A 16,234-nucleotide genomic window follows, 5' to 3' on the forward strand; every position below is an offset into this window, starting at 1 on the left:
AACTCACTTTGTAGACCAGGCTGGCCTCGAACTCAGAAATCCACCTGCCTCTGCCTCCCAAGTGCTGGGATTAAAGGCGTGCGCCACCACCGCCCGGCCACCTGGGTGATTCTTACACATTACCAAGACCACCTACAGCATGAGGTACAGCCTTGGCTATCTCTGGAACACAGATTCTTTGTGATCTCAGAAAATACTTCCCAGAAGATTCTACCTCAGTGATGCTGGTCTTAATCATCACTAATTTTTTTTTAGCTCCAGCTAACCAGCATCAATTGTCCCATTAGTCCCTTTTATTCTTGACTCTAAAACCAGAGCCACATGGCCAAAAGTTGCTGAGTTCTGCTGCTTGCTAGGGTTAGAACATGCCCCCTGCCCCTTATTCTATTACCAGCTTTCTGTTTTTCAGCTCCCTCACAGCCTAAGCTTGACTGTCCTGGAACTTGCTCTGAAAACTTGCTCTGTAGATTGACCTTAAACTCAGAGATCTGCATGGCTCTGTGTCCTGAATGCTGAGATTAAAGGTATCTACCACCATGCCTGGGCCTAAGCTTAGCTGGGTAGGATCTTGCCTCAAATTCACCACTCTCTTAATCTGTTTCTGTCTTTGAACATGGGATTCAGCTCAATTTTACTTCCTGGTGCCCTTTATTACTTGAACCATACTTTTATATTGTCCTTTCTCAGCTTGCTCCTTTTCATTAAAATGTTCTTCATAAGAATGAACTTTAGTAACCACACAACAGAATTTATACCAGGCTGTTTTGAGACTTCCTTTGTCAAAGTGATTAATCTAAATCTTTATGCCTTAGCCTCAGGCAGACACTTTGAACAATGGCAAAACACATCCATATTCTTCACCAAAATATCACAAAAATAGTCTGTAAGCCACATACTAACATTCTTTTCCATTAAAACCTCTGGGGTCAGCAGGCCTACATAGTTAAAGTCACTTTCATCACCATTATCTTCCATATTCCTACTAGGATGGCCTATTAAGCCCCACTTAAAGCATTCCATGGCTTTCCAAATTAAAAAATCCTCAAATCCACATTCTTCCAAACAAAAGCATGGTTAGGCCTATCACAGGAATACCCAGTTCCTGGTACCAAATTCGGTCTTAGTTAGGGTTTTATTACTGTGAAGAGACACTATGACCAAGGCAACTTCTATAAGGACAACATTTAACTGGAGCAGGCTTACAGGTTCAGAGGTTCAATCCATTATCATCAAGGTGGGAGCATGGCAATGTCTAAGCAGGCATGGTGCTGGAGGAGCTAAGAGTTCTACATCTTCATCTGAAGGCTTCCAGGAGAAGACAGACTTTCACATGGTTAGGAGGAGGCTCTCATTGCCCAACCCCATAGTGACACACTTCCTCCAACAAGGCCATATCTACTCCAAGGAGGCCACACTTCCTAATAATGCCACCCTCTGGGCCAAGTGTATTCAAACCACCACACCTACACTCAAGCCATGTGTATATCTATACACAGACAAAGACATGCCAATGTTATATCTAAATATACATATACACATATGTTTAAAGTATATTTAATATATAATGCACATATTGAGTATATATTTATTTAATACATTGTTTAGGTAATACAGATGAGAGAAAATGAATTCCTTTAAAATTAGTATTTCCAGTGTACACTCCAAAGCCTTTGCAGTGTGTAATGGTTTCAAAAACATCTATCTACACTACATTCCTAGTCCTACCCCATCTGTGTTCACTGAGGTTCTTAAAAGGGAGAACAATACACACACACACACACACACACACACACGAGAGAGAGAGAGAGAGAGAGAGAGAGAGAGAGAGAGAGAGAGAGAGAGAGAGAGAGAGAGAGAGAGAGAGAGAGAGAGANAGAGAATGAGAATGTCAAGGAAATGTATGGTCTTTTCTGAGTCAGGTTCTCATTGCATAGTTCAGGCTGGCCTTAAATTCAAGAGATCCTCCTGCCTCTGCCTTCATAGTAAAAGAAGGGACCCCACCTGGCTCTTGCTCTCTGTTCTATCAAAAGGCCAGGCAAAACAAAACTCTACTTAAATAAATATAAAGAAGCAACTTGGAAGAAACCCAGATTCCTCTAGGGTCAGATGTTCTTGAATCAAAGTACTGCCCAAGGTTTCACTCTCTGCTGAAAATCACACTCACTCAGCAGCCTTACTGCTTTAAATCAGCCGGTCCTGTAGGAAGGAGAGCAGAGCTCTGACCACCCAGAGCAAGGCAGAAGATCCATTTGCATTAGGAATAAAATCCCAGGGGGGACCTTGCTTAAGAATAGTTACATTCCCCTCTGCAGAAATAAAGCTTTCTGCCTTATCAAAATGCTTAAGATTTTTGAGGTCACTTTCTTGAGACCTGTCATAGTTAGGGTTTCTATTGCCATGATGAAGCATAATGACCAAACACATTGGAAAGGAAATGGGTTTTTTTGGCTTACACTTCATCCAAGGAAATCAGGACAGGAACTCAAACAGGGCAAGAAACCAGAGGCAGGAGCAGCTACGGAGGCCATGATGGGGTACAGCTTTTTGGCTTGCTTAGCCTGCTTTCTTATAGAACCCAAGGAAGCTGGAAACAGAGGTCAGTGCTGCAGCCTCGAGGACTGCTTCTTCTTGGGGAGACCCACCCCCACAGGGTTCCTTTATGTTGCTATGTGATGTCAGTTCAGTGTAGGTGTGTATGACTCTGAGCCTGCATCTTATGGTTTGTTGTGGGTGTACTTATAATGGCTTCATTCCAGGGGCTCTAGAGCAGTGTAGGCATTGGCTTAGTGTCTGTATTTGGGGCTCTAGGACCATTCCCTGGATACTTGATGTCACTTGCTGAGTGCTTCTGACTGTCAGATGGTAGGCAGCAGAGCTACAGCACTATGCTGAGATGCTTTCTAGCTGGGTCTCTCTCTCTCTCTCTCTCTCTCTCTCTCTCTCTCTCTCTCTCTCTCTCCTCCCTTTCTCACTTCATTCCCCCTTTCTATTATAGGGTATACTATAGCCCAAGCTGGCCTCAAACTCACAAAGTAGTCAAGGATGACCTTGAATTTGAGATCATCTTGCTTTTACCTCCTAAGTGCTGAGATTATAGCCTGTTCCACCACATCTGCTTTAGAACGCATGGTGCTTTAGAAGGTGGGGCTCAGGGATTCTTGCCGTTAGGCAGGCTCTCAAGCTCTCTATCATTGAGCGGCATCCCCAACCCTCAGGCTGTGTGCATGGGTGGGACAGTTTGTGCCCAGAGAGCCTTAAGAGCATTTGAAGGACAGAATACCCAACAAAGGCAATAATGTAAGGAGAGAAGCCTCCATTATGGCTCACAGTTTGAGGGCCAACTCCTCCATGGTGGGAAGGCATGACATCAGGGCCATGAGGCAGCTGGTCACATTGCATCTGTAGTCAGGAAACAGATGCATGCTGGTGTTCAGTTTATTTCCTCTCTCTTTATTCAGTCTGGGAATCCAGCCCACAGGATGGTGCCCTCCACACTCAGGATGGGTCTTCTTCCCTCCTCAATGAACCCAATCTAGAAACTCCCTCAGACATGTCCAGAGGCCTGTCTTCATGGTGGGTTCTAAATTCCCCCTGTCAAGTTGACAATCATAATTAATCCTCACAGAAGAACTCCTGGGAGTGGGTGGGATAGTAGCCCAGCCTTCTGATACATAGAATACAGTCCGCAGTGAGGAGTTCACAGACCCTCTGAACCCTTGCTGCCACTGTAGACTGTCCCCATGCCTCTGGACAGACAGTTGTTCCCACACAAAGATTGCAGTGGAACAAAATGTCATGATGTGACATGATGAGTATTGATGGCCAGGCATCCCTTGGCTCGGGCCTTTGTGGTGGTTCACTTTGTCAATTTGATACAATCTAGAATCACCTGGAAGAGAGGAACTATCTAGATCAGGTTGGCCTGTGGGCATTATCTTGATTCTTAATTGATGTGGGAAGATGTATAGCCTATGGTGGGTGGCACCATTCCCTAGTCAGGGAGTCCTAAACAGTGTAATAGTCAAGAAGTTGACTCAGTAGAAGCAAGCAAGCATCCATGCATTTATTCTCCCTCTGCTCCTGACGGTGGATTGATGCTTTAAGTCCCTGCCTCAGTTTCCCCTCAGTAATTGGCTGTGTGGAAAATATAAGCAAAATGTATTTTCTTTTCTATCAAATAAGACAAAACTACATTTAAAAAATTGTAAAGAAGCCAATAGTTGGCTTGCAGATTTTGGAATCAAAATATATGCTCAAGTTTTATTTCTTCCTAGAAACTGCATGGCTATTAGCCAGCCAGGCAAGTAAGGATGTGAGGCTGAGCTCTGGTCACCTGGGTAAAGCACAAGATGTAAAGGGTTTCATTAGGAATAAAAATCCAGTGTGACTCCTGCTGCCTGCTGGCTTCAGTGGGTGGCAACATTTTTTTCCTGCTGAAGTGCTTTGGATTGTGTGGTCATTTTCTTGAGACTCATTTCTTACAACTCTAACCTGGAGTTGTAAGGCAAATAAACCTTTCCTTCTCTAAGTATCTGTCACAGCAACAGACATGAAATGAGGACAGCGTTTGACGATGTAAGCGCAAAGAGACCTGTGGTTGTGCAGCTGATGTTGAATTCTGTGATTTTTCACTCTGCAGGTGGCTATAATAGCGGGCAACTTTGAACTTGCAGAGTACATCAAGAACCACAAGGAGACAGACATTGGTGAGTAGGCTTGGGGAGAAACCACAGCCATTGTCATCTGAGTGCTTCCTGGGACTACTTGTGGAGCTCTCAGCCTTGGGAGTCCTTCCCTTATAGTGGGGAGAGTTGTGAAGACCTTGGGGAATGAGTAATACACTTCCCTTGAAGAGTACCACTCTCCTCTCTCCTGACAGTGCCTGCTACAGGCACATGTGAAGTGTGCAGGGAATGGGGATGGGGATGTTTGAATTCTGCTGGGGTTTGGTCTAGGGTTCCCACCTGATTCAACTCTCTTGTTTCCCAATATTGATTTAAAATGTATGCCTGTAGCTGTGCATTTCTGCAGATGGTTAGGGTCTAGCAAAATTGACAGGTGACGATGATCCTAGGGGAGATGGTGGTTGGGGGAGGGCTGGGGGATATCTCTATACCTTCCTCTCAAGTTTGCTATGAGCCCCAAGCTTTTCTCAAACAGTCTTTAAAAAACACTACAAAAACAAAATCAGAGAAACTGTCTGGATACCAAGGAGGAAATGCACTGGGGAGCTGGGTTAGATGTGCTTATTGGAAGGCACAGACTCATATGTGGATGGGTGGGAACTGAGAGGGAAGAATGTGAGGTCCTCTCTTCTGCCCTCCCGTCACCTCTACTTGGTGTCCCCCTCCCCTTTCTAGTACCACTTGCACCAACCAGGAGGCCCATCTCGGGGGCTCCTCCCTGCTCCCACCGTCCTACCATGGGCTGGGCCCAGTCTTGCACAGTGGATGAGCCAGCTGGCCTGCGCCCTCCAGCGCTGGGCTTCCACAGGACCTGCAGCGGGGAACAGCCCCACTGGACCGGCAGTGGTGAGCCCTTGAAGGTGGAGTTGTCCCATGGAGGGGCTCTGGGATGGAGCTTCTTGGGGCCTTGTGAAGAAGCAGATGGCATCTGCCTCTCACTGCCTATGCCCTCACCCTGCTTTTGGGTGTCGGGAGTGAGTAAAACTACTCTGTCTTGCTTTTACGTCTTCACCATGTTGAATGTGTGTCTTGCATCGAATGTGGCTGGGATCTGTCTTGCTGGGAAGTTGGAACGTGATGTAGAGCCACACGATGGGCTTGTGTCACCCTGTACCCTGCTCTGAGCATCAGCATTGTTAGAAGAGGGATGTGTGTAGAGCTCAAACCAAGCAGAGTCCCAGGTTCCCAAGCTATTCCCTATGCTTGCCTGCCTCAGCCTCATTCCAGCTGTGAGCAGATGGCAGGTGCTGAATCTAATGTTGATATCTTGTCCTCTCACATGCATTCATCTTCACCTTGACCAAGTGAGTTCTTACCTGCAGAAACAGTTGCACCATCCACAGGTCCTGTATTAATTTACAACCTTCCCTTATATTTTACCACTTCAGAGGGAAATGGCTTCCCTTTGAGGGATGGCAGGCCTGGGAACTTCTTCCCAGAGTATCCTATGAGGTTGGAGTCAGTGCCAGCAGGACACCTCACAGATGAAATGCAAATGATACTGCCTTGTGGAGGCTGAGAGGGAAAGATACATTTTTGAGGGAGACAGTCACTGTTCAGGGCTCCTGAAGGGGTGGGTTTGACGGCTGTCCAGAGCCCCAACAAGACCCTGACAGGAGTCTGTATCCTAAGACTCCAGTCTGGTGTAGGGAGCTGCAGACTCCTTCAGCACATAAGAATGTCCACAGGGACCAGAAGTATGAGGGGTTAAAGATGTCTGAGTCAGAGCTCTCCATGACCAGTGTGATCTCTGACCACCTCCTCCAGGGAAGACCTTGGCAGATTAGTGGGTCCAGAAATCACCCCCAGGCCCTTTAGAAAGTGGGGGACCTCAGAGACTGATGGCTTCTGTGGCTCCTCCCTCACCCCAGGCTCCAGGGGTGATGTCAAAAGGACTGAAGATGTTGTGTCCCCTTAGAGGTCATGTGACTTGGATATCAGTGGCTGCTTACTGTGAAAAAGACACCTGACTTTTCAGAAGTTCAGCCTTTGGTACACATTGTCTTACCTCTGCTGTTACAGTGCCTCCTCCTCCTGAGACCTGGTCATCATTTGCTCTAGATTTTTTGTTTGTTTGTTTGTTTGTTTGTTTGTTTGTTTTTGCTATCCCACTACTCTCCTAACTCTACCGTTTTCTGCTAGCCTGGCAATTGATCTGCAGAGATAGCTTGGGAGCCACTCCTTCCTCTCCGTAATGGACTATGCTCACCTGAATGAGAGATCTCTTGGTCTCCTCAGGCAGTGTTGCACAGTGTGTATTCGCTAGTTGGGTTTTCTGAGAGTTTGTGTGAAATGCAGATTCCCTGGCAACCACTTTGTGTGACTCCACGAGGTGCTGCTGAAATCACTATGCTAATGTCCTCTGGCAGTTCAGAGGCTGGGCATCCACCTTTGTGTCTCAGGGCCTACCTGGGCATCCCCATCTCTCATGAGCTCATTCAGATAGGATTGGCCACACATCAGTTCCCAAGGATGACAAATGACAGCTAGCTGAGCTGTTTAAAGTAATGAGTTTATTCTGCCATTCTAGGGGACACGAGGTCAGAATGAAGGTACTGGGTTCTTCCGCAAGACTCTGGAAGGGTTTACTTCAGACTCTTTCCTGTGTTAGCTGCTGGTGGTCTTTGGCCTCCATGGGTTTGTGACACATGATTGCAGTCTCTGGTCTGTGATAACCTGACCTTCTCTATAGTTATAGAGATTGTCAACTTGGGGTTTAGAATCACCATGAAAAAAACCCTCTGGGCGTGTCTGTGAGTAAGAGTCTACTTAGTTTGGGTTAACTGATATATGAAGACACACACTGAATGTGGGTGGCACCATCCTTTGCTCTGGGGTCCCAGACTGAATAAAAAGAAGAAAGCAATTTAAGCACCAGTGTTCATCTCTCTGCCTCCTGACTGTGGATTCGATGTGACCTCACACTCCTGATGTCTCACACCCCACGCCTTCCTCCGCCATGATGGACTATGTCCTCAGGCTGTCTATCAAATAAACTTGTCCTTTTTGTTTGTTTGTTTGTTTGTTTTTGTTTTTTCGTTTTTGGTTTTTCGAGACAGGGTTTCTCTGTGTAGCCCTGGCTGTTCTGGAACTCACTCTGTAGACCACGCTGGCCTCCAACTCAGAAATCCGCTTGCCTCTGCCTCCCAAGTGCTGGGATTAAAGGCGTGCACCACCACGCCCGGCTCTTAAATTGCTTCTTACCAGGCATCTGGTCCCAGCAGTGAGACAATTAACTGTCCAGCGTGTCTCAACTTCCTGCCTGATCTTAGGACACCAGTTTGGTCCTGTATCTAAGATGACCTTCCATTCAATATCCTTAAACTGACCATTTGTGAGAAGACCCATTTCCAAGGCCATAATTGCAGGGGTCAGAGTTTAGTGTTGCCTGTCTCTGGGCCATCACCTCTTCCAGGGCAACAGTATTGGACTCTGCACATCCCTTAGTACCTGCCACTCAGGGAGGCCAGGAAGTATGTACTAAGTGAGTGACCCTCCTCTATGCTATTTGCCATTCAAGGCTGGCCTTTCTGTCACTTTCCTTCCAGTATGTGTATTTGTGCTCATTCATTTAGAACTCTGGGGACTGTTTTGGATGGTGTTCCTCAGGAGCTGTCTACCTTTTGTTTGGAGCGGCCTCTCCCTGGCCTGAAGGTTTATTTGCTGGGTAAGCTAGCTGATCAGAGAGTCCCAAGAAGCCTCCTGTCTCGGCCTCCTGTGCATAAACCTCTGTGGAGGCTTTTTACATGGCTTCGGGGATCCAGACTCAGGTGCTCTCACTGTGGACTAAGCTAGTATTCCATGTTGTAGTCTCATAGTTTAAGCTTTGCTACCAACCCATCCCTAAGTGTGTCCCCCATTTGTGAGTCTGGCACCCCTCACTGCTCATGAGCAGAGAGTCCCGTGTATCCTAAGCTGAGGAAGGCTGAGAGAGGCTGAGCTGCTGTCCTTGAATCTCAAGCAGGAGGAAATGAAGGTAGGAACCCCTCCCCAACACACACCTCTGTCAGGGTGGGTCAGGTTAGGGCACATGTCTGTATGTAGGGTAGTGGAAAGTTCCCCACATCCCAAGTTGGGGGTCATTAAAAGTGGGCCTCCATGCTTTCTCCATGGTTAATCAGGGAAAAAACTTCCTACTGAAAAATCAAACTGTCCTTGCTTTTGAATGGGCAAATCTTTGTTTTCTATACTTGCTAGTGTGCTAGCAAATTCAGAGCACTTCAGAAGTGCAGATGTGGTCTTAGGGAAGGCAGCCATAAGACCCTGCGGTCAGAGCCATTTGGCAAATGGACACCTGGAGTTTATGTGGCTGCAGCTCTCCTCTCCAATAGGCACAGCATCATCGTAGCGTGCACATTTATGTGCGAGCCGGTCGCAGTGTGCGTGCTGCTCTGCGCTGCTTGTTTTTATTTTTTTTTTAAAGCAACGCCCCCTTAAAATATTAAACCTGACTTCCATCAGATTATTTTATCTGCCAGCTGGAGGAAAGTGCTTGTTGGGAGAGGCTGCGAAGAGCGAAGTTAATCCCTGCTTGCTGTCACCCACCGTAAGCTGTGGCTGGGCAGATGAGCCGAACCGGCTTGAGGTGCCTTGGCCACAGTCTACTTAGGATGACTTCCATAGGATGGCTTCCATTAAAACCAAGGCCAGGGGGGAGCTGGGGAGCCCACGTCCGAAATAAGCATGCAAGTATTAAGCATGTGGCACGCTGATAAGCTGTGGACCTGGCCAACCTGTTTTCCCCAATCTTTGGTGGTTTTGTTCTTGCCTGGCTCTGAGGGGAGATGCGCTGTCAGATGGATTAAATGACATGGGTTGCGCTTCTTCAGCGGAACAAGGTTTGTTTTCCTGTCTTGTCCTTCCGCAGCTATGGAGAGAGTCGAGAGAGGGTGCGTGTGTGTGTGTGTGTGTGTGTGTGTGTGTGTGTGTGTGTGTGACAGACAACGCAGTCCATAGAGCTGAGGTGTGTGTGTGTGAGTTTGGTGCCTGCTTAGCTGACTAAGGAGCACTTGGATACGGTTGCTAGGTTTCAAGACCGGGAGCCTGTATCATTACGCTGTGGATTTGCATAGATGATGGATAGAGGGATATGTTTTCAGATTTCTTAGTGTAATATAGTGTGTGTGTGTGTGTAGGGGGGTGAGAATGTGAAATTTGAGCTTGTTTTGACTGATGGTTCTTTGAGAATATACCTGTTTGGAAGATACCACCTGCTGGGAAATTAAATAATTCCGACCTGAGAGATTTCTGTTTTCTTGGCATTTTCACTATGAAACAAGCTACTTCCGATGAAGCAGGCAAGGCTCTCAGAAGTGAGCCGTGGGAGCCTTTATATTCGCCAGAGAGACTCTCCAGCAGGTCCTCGGGAAAACCCAAACGGTGACCTATTTCCTTAAATTTAACCAAATGGATCAGGGCCCCCACTGTGGTGTCTCCCCTCTATGATTCTCCCCAAGGAAAGGGAGAAATGATACTACAGTAGGGCAGGCATCACACAGCTGTGGATAGGATTTCCACAGCAGATTTTCAGAGCAAGTAGCTTAGCAGAGGAGGGGGACAGAAAGCTTCTCAGACACTGCAGTTTCTAAACAGATGGTCTGCTACCTGACTGCCGGGGACTCACCCTATTCTTATTGCCCTTTGAGGAGATTAGAAAGACATGTAGAATTTTATCAGTCTAGGGTGTGTATGTGTGTGTGTGTGTGTGTGTGTGTGTGTGTGTGTGTGTGTGTGTATGTGTGTCCGTCCTTGCATTGGATTGATTGTTCAGATCTGTCTGTGCCTGGGGTCTGGGTTGCTGTCTGATGTTGAAGGCATTGGTCTAGTGGTTTATTGTGGTTCTGTGTTCGCTGCCTCTTCTCCCATCCAGGAGTTTTATCCCCAGTCATAAAGCATAGTTGTGCCACCTGAGTGACATGGTTTTGTTTATTTGTTTGCTTGTTTTTCCCAGTGACATCCTTGTGCTGCAGCTGTGTTAGGTTGGGCTGGTGTCTTGAATTGGGGATTTCTAATACAAGACCTAAGTGAATATCCACTTCAGATCTACTGCCATCCATGGCCCATCCTATGCCTGCACTCGGCGCCTAAGGCACTGTGGTTTTGTTCCTAGTAGGGTATGGCAACAGGCCGTGGCCTTCTTTCTGTCTTGTGAGCATCTCCATGTGATTTGTCTTCGTGATCTCCGTCTGTCCATGTGCACTCCAACCATGTGCACTCCCACGTGTCCCCCTAAGCAGCTCTCCATCTGTTCTAGCTTGTTGCATCCGCTCTCCCTTGAACCAATCAGAGTGCTGCTTGAGAGAGGGGTGGGTGTGAACACAATGTGTCCTGCTTTGGTCCCTCCTTTCCAGGTCACCCTGCTTCCCCTACAGTGGACATACCTGGCTGCTGGCAAGTATATATAGCACCCCTGCTCTCTCCAGCACACATACAGACACCTTTGAGTTCTAGGTTGATCTGAAACCTTTCCTGGCCTGTGACTTCCAGGTTCTGCACACCCCAAATGCAGGAAGCTCCAGAGGTATGCCTATGTCACTGTCCTCTACCCTCATCCCTGCAGTCTCTAGCAGTTTCCTTCAACATGAAATGCCTGTCTCCCTGACCACAGCCTATAAGAGTGCAACCCCTTCTATGGCTCATGCCAGTCAGCATCTCCATCTTATCCTCAAACTCAGAACTGACTGGATGTGGTTGACTAGCTGTTTAAAGGTTCCCGTGGCCCCTCCCACACTGTCCTGGGTACCCACTGAATCTGTCACAGCAGGGTATCCTGACCTGGAGACCTAGCACTGTCATCCGCTGCTTGCTCCCTCCTCTGTGGTCACTATCCACTCCAAAGTCTCTCTTGCTGTTGTGGGGCAAGAGGGCTAGGCCAGAGATGGGGGGGGGGGTTACAGAAGTGATAGACAGCTCTTAGTAAAGGTCTGAACCAACTAACAAGCCTTCTGTCATTTATGTGGAAGGGCGTCGAGTTTCTGGGGGAATTCCTGGATAATGAAACACCTGGGAAAGTAGGTGGTGGCTGTCGGACATAGCCACACACCCGAGCAGAGGGCTGCAGGTCTGCAGGGGTCGGATGCCTCATCCAGACTCCGTAAGGGATAATCTGCACAGAGCTAGACTGTTCCTGTCCCTGAATACCTCAGTCTCATATACCTACTGGGACTTGGAAAATTCATGGAAGTCTTGAAAGCCAGGATTGTCCTTGTTCTTGCCCGTGTTGCGTTCCACCACCATCACTTGAGCCAATCCATCTTTTCCCAGCCCTACCTACCTACTTCTTTTGTTTTGTTTTTGTTTTTGTTTTTGTTTTTTTTCAAGGCAGCATTTCTCTGTGTAGCCCTGGCTATGCTGGAACTGACTCAGTAGACCTCCGTAGACCAGGCTGGCCTTGAACTCGGAGATTTGCCTGCCACTGCCTCCCAAGTGCTGAAATTAAAGGCATGTGCCACCACAACTGACCCCTACCCACCTATGTTTATCAGTCCAGTCTCATCTGAGGTCCAGGTTGGTCTTCAGTTTGTCTGTGCTTTCTCTGCCTGCAGGCTCTTCTTCTGGCGTGGGTCCTCCATAGGGGAAGGCATCGTCCTCCCAGGCCTTGTGCTCTTACCACAGAGTCCTCCCACCTGATTTTGCTTTCCCTTGTGTGGGCTCCTGGGTACTGTCTGACCTCCTTCATCCTTTCTTGTTCTCTTAGACCGCCCTGAGCCCTGTATCAGCAGGGAAGGTGAGGGCAGTCAGCAAGTACTAGAACTTTACATTACATCTTAAAAACTATAACGTCGGAACTTTGCAGACAGATGCTTCATGGTTGCCATAGGCAGCCAGGGAGAAAGACTGGAGTCTACATAAGAGACTGGAGTGTAGGCAGCCTCAGAAAGGAGGAACAGTGTGTCTCACTCATCTAGCTGACTTGAAGTGGGCTCCATCCATGCTCTATCCATCCATACATACATGGAGAGTGGATCTCACTCTACAGCACAGACTGATCTCGAACTCCCTACATACCCCAGGCTGCCCTCAAACTAGTGGCAGTTTTCCAGCATCAGCCTCCTGAGTACTGGGACTTGATTGCTTTTTATCCAACTGGGCTGGAACTGTGCTGTCAGTCATGGTTCCCACCCCACCCTGCATTCTACCAGTGACCAGAGCAGAGGGAGACTCCCAAGAATGCAGACCCTAGACTCAGCTATGGGTGAGAGCCTGATTAGGCTGTGGACAGAGGTCTGTCAGACCAAGTGGCCCTAAACCCTTGCCCTGCCCCCTGCAGACCTCAGACCTGCCTCACCACAGCCTACCCAACACCCGTGGGCCTCAGTGGCTGGCAGTGAATATAGCAATGGCTGCCCACCCACCTGGAGCTGCTGGCCTCCTCCCTCTCAGGAGCTCATTCATGTGCAATTTCCCCTCATGCCAACCTGGGAAGGTCGCACAGAGTGGCCTTTCTGTGGTTTCTACACCCTGGGATCCCTGTCACTCATAACTGCATCCCCACTGGCTGAGTTTACCAGGATCCTCTGCCTGCTTTGTGCTTTTCTTCTGCACACTCATGCTTCTCCTAGTCCTCGGGTCCTCAGGCTTCACTGCAGACACTGTCAGCTGCTCAACTCTCAGAGCCTAGGGCAGGAACAGATCTTCTAGTCAGAGCTTTCTCAGCTCAGTCTTTAGCCGCTTTTCCAGGTCTCTGGGATGTTAGGTTCTGCAGCTCAGCCTCCCTGTTGAGAGTGTGTAGAAGGCTTGCTGGCTACCAGCCTAAATCCCAGTCTCCAGCCACAGCCGTGGGCTACTTGAGGGTCTTCAGGGGCTCAGGGAAAGTCAGTGAGGCAGGGCGGCCATCCTGCTCCTCTCCTTTCCCGTCCATTCCCTTCACCTTCCTTTTGTTTTCTCTTTCTTCTTTCACTCCTCTTTCCTGTAGTATTTGACCTTCACGCTGGCACTGGTGTCCTACCCTAAGCCCGTACTTGCTTCTGCCCCTCTGGAGGGTTCAAGAGGTTCCTTCCCAGGTTCCCACTGTTCTTGCGTAGCTCACCCCTGTAATCTCAGCATTTAGGAGAATAAGCAAGGAGGATTGCTGTGGATTCTAGGTTAGCCTGGCTATACAGTGAATTTTAGGTAAACCTTCACTACTGCAGTGAAACTCTGTCTTTCAAAAAAAGTGTGTGTGTGTGTGGGGGGGCATGTATGAAAGTGAACATGTAGTTGGAGGAGTTCTGGTCCTGGTCCTTGCTGCTCACTGGTCCTAAGAAATGTCTCTCCTGAGCATACATGGCACATGGAGACAAGCCATGGCTGTAAGACTTGCCCTACCCCAGCAACTGTGGGGAAAGCTGTGGTGATGACTTCAGCATGACCTTTGTGTCCTGCCCGACAGGTTGTTCTGCCCAGGATCTCTCTTTGGTTTGCATTCAGTTTCCTGGTCCTTATGATATCAAATGCAGAAAGGACTGACTCAGACCACATAGAGAGCATAGTGTAGCCCCACTCAGGGCTGGAAGTATGATTAGACCCCTTTCTGACCAATCAGAGGCCTGGAATTTCAGCTCCTGCTGATCATAAGAGGACTCATCTTCAGTGACCTTCCAGCCCACTGATATGAAGGTTCAGCTTGACAGGAGTGTGAAGCAGTTGGTCCTGTAGGATCCACAATCAGGAAGCAGAGAATTTCAGAACTAGTCAGAACCCTGCTCCCTGCAACCCCACTTTCAGCAGAATTAGCTTATTTCAAAGACATCAGCCATTCAGTTTATCCAAGGCCAAATGAGACTAGGGATTAGGCTCTGATTGTTTGCTTGCTTCAACTCCTGGGCATTGTGTTAACGAACAGCTGCATTGAAAGTAGGTGTCCCATTTAACCCTGGGCTAGATGTGTACTGGGGACCAGCTCTGGTCACTCACTCATCTCAGCTCCTGGGCTTTGCCCTGAAGAACTGCTTGGCAAATTACTAGGCAGGTAAGACCAGTCCTTACTCCAAGCTGCCAGTAGCATCCCAAGCATGGTTTAGGATCAGTTCTGCCAAAATCCCAAGATCCTTGTAAGCTCTGTTTCACCCTGACCCCCTCACGTATGGCTTCCCTGGCATTGAGTCCAAGTACAGGCCTGGAAGTGATCACAGCGCCCATATTGGCTCCAGTTGAGCTTTCTGTGAAGCTCTCTGAGGACTCTCAGCCCTCAGTGAGCCAGGGAATGCCTATGTTCAACACCAGAACTTGAAGACCTTCCTTTTAAAAAGCCTCATACCCACAATGGCTTCTGGGTAGTAGAACTGAAGAAAAATCATTAGGCCAAGGACCAGAAAGGGTGAGATTACATCTGGAATTATTTTGGTGATCTTGGACTAGCCATGTTCTCTTTGGACCTCCGCAGAGGGTCAGCTCTTCCCCTACACCCCTCGGAGCTATATACATCAGATTCTCTCTGGGTCAGAGCTGAGCCCAAATGCAAGAAGGATTTAAACAGGCAGCAGCAGAGTTGGGGGCTCTTTCTTGTGGCTCTTTAAGGCAGTCCAGCTATTCCAGCCACGTGGTAGGGGCTGCAGACTTGCAGGATTCGCGTGGTGGAATTAAACGGAGCAGAGGGAAGGTTCCTAATTCTGCTCTAATAAGCAGCAATAGCAGGACTTCGCCGGGGCTCTAGTGAGAAGAGGGAGGATTCCCCCATGCGTGTACCTCCATGGGGCTCACTCCTACCCAGCTGGAAGGGACAAGTCAGAGTGCAGGGAAATGGCAGGAATTATCAGAAGAAAAACAGAGGTGAGCGATCACAGCTTGGTTTTGTGGCTCTGCTGGGTCCTAGCTTCTGAGGCAGCCAGGACAGGCATGAGAGACCCTCACATCACTATACTGCCATGCCCTGGGGCCATTGCTGTATGGGCTTTACTGTCCAAGAGATGCCAATGTAGCTGATAAAGAACCCTGAGGACATTTTGCTTCCTCTAGACCAAATCCGTGGGATGTCCCTCATGATTCTTAGAAAGAAGCAGTGTCAGGTGGTCTGAAGGGGCAGAGAGCCCAGCTGGAACAGCAGGGAGGGCATGAATGAATCAGGAGCCTTTTGCAAAGGGTCTTTGTCTAGTGGCCCTGCCCAGGCTCCTGGGAGCCAGATGGAAAGAACCACTTCTAGCTATGGGAAGTTCCCAGAATTGGGAGGCTGCTCCTGACCGAGAAAGAGAAACTTACCTGCTATGCCAGAGGAACCTTCATCAAAGGAGAGGCTGATCCCCTGCTCAAGGCTACCCTTAACCAAGGCCACTGTGGTCATGTGGTGTGACGCTGCACTCCTGTGGTAGGAAGGTAGCTTTCTGTGATTTCCAGAGTGTGGTCTTACTAAGAGAGTAAATTCTCTAGAAAGTGGGTGGAGGCAGCCAACTGATGTACAGACACTGATTCCTCGCATGCCATCCCCCACCCCCACCCCAGTCATGTCCTTCTCCCAGCAAGGGGTGGGGTAGGGGGAAAGTTGTTACAGGAGAAGAAAGACTGAGCTCTGGGGTCTGGCTTTGTTCTAGTCCCTCCCAGAGATCCACTTTGGGAGTGACTTGGTCTCCAGACCA

At 48.4% G+C, this 16,234-nt stretch overlaps 1 protein-coding gene across 1 annotated transcript in view; it reads left to right on the top strand.

The window, feature by feature from the left end:
- Shank2 (SH3 and multiple ankyrin repeat domains 2) overlaps positions 1–16,234 on the top strand; it is a 449,788-nt gene that overhangs the window by 156,651 nt on the left and 276,903 nt on the right. Inside the window, exon 11 of the mRNA XM_029479123.1 lies at positions 4,640–4,706. Coding sequence (XP_029334983.1) covers positions 4,640–4,706 — 67 coding nt within the window. The remainder of the gene's footprint in view (positions 1–4,639; positions 4,707–16,234) is intronic.

Source organism: Mus caroli, chromosome 7 (genome assembly GCF_900094665.2).
Source record: "Mus caroli chromosome 7, CAROLI_EIJ_v1.1, whole genome shotgun sequence".
Classification (NCBI taxonomy): domain Eukaryota; kingdom Metazoa; phylum Chordata; class Mammalia; order Rodentia; family Muridae; genus Mus; species Mus caroli.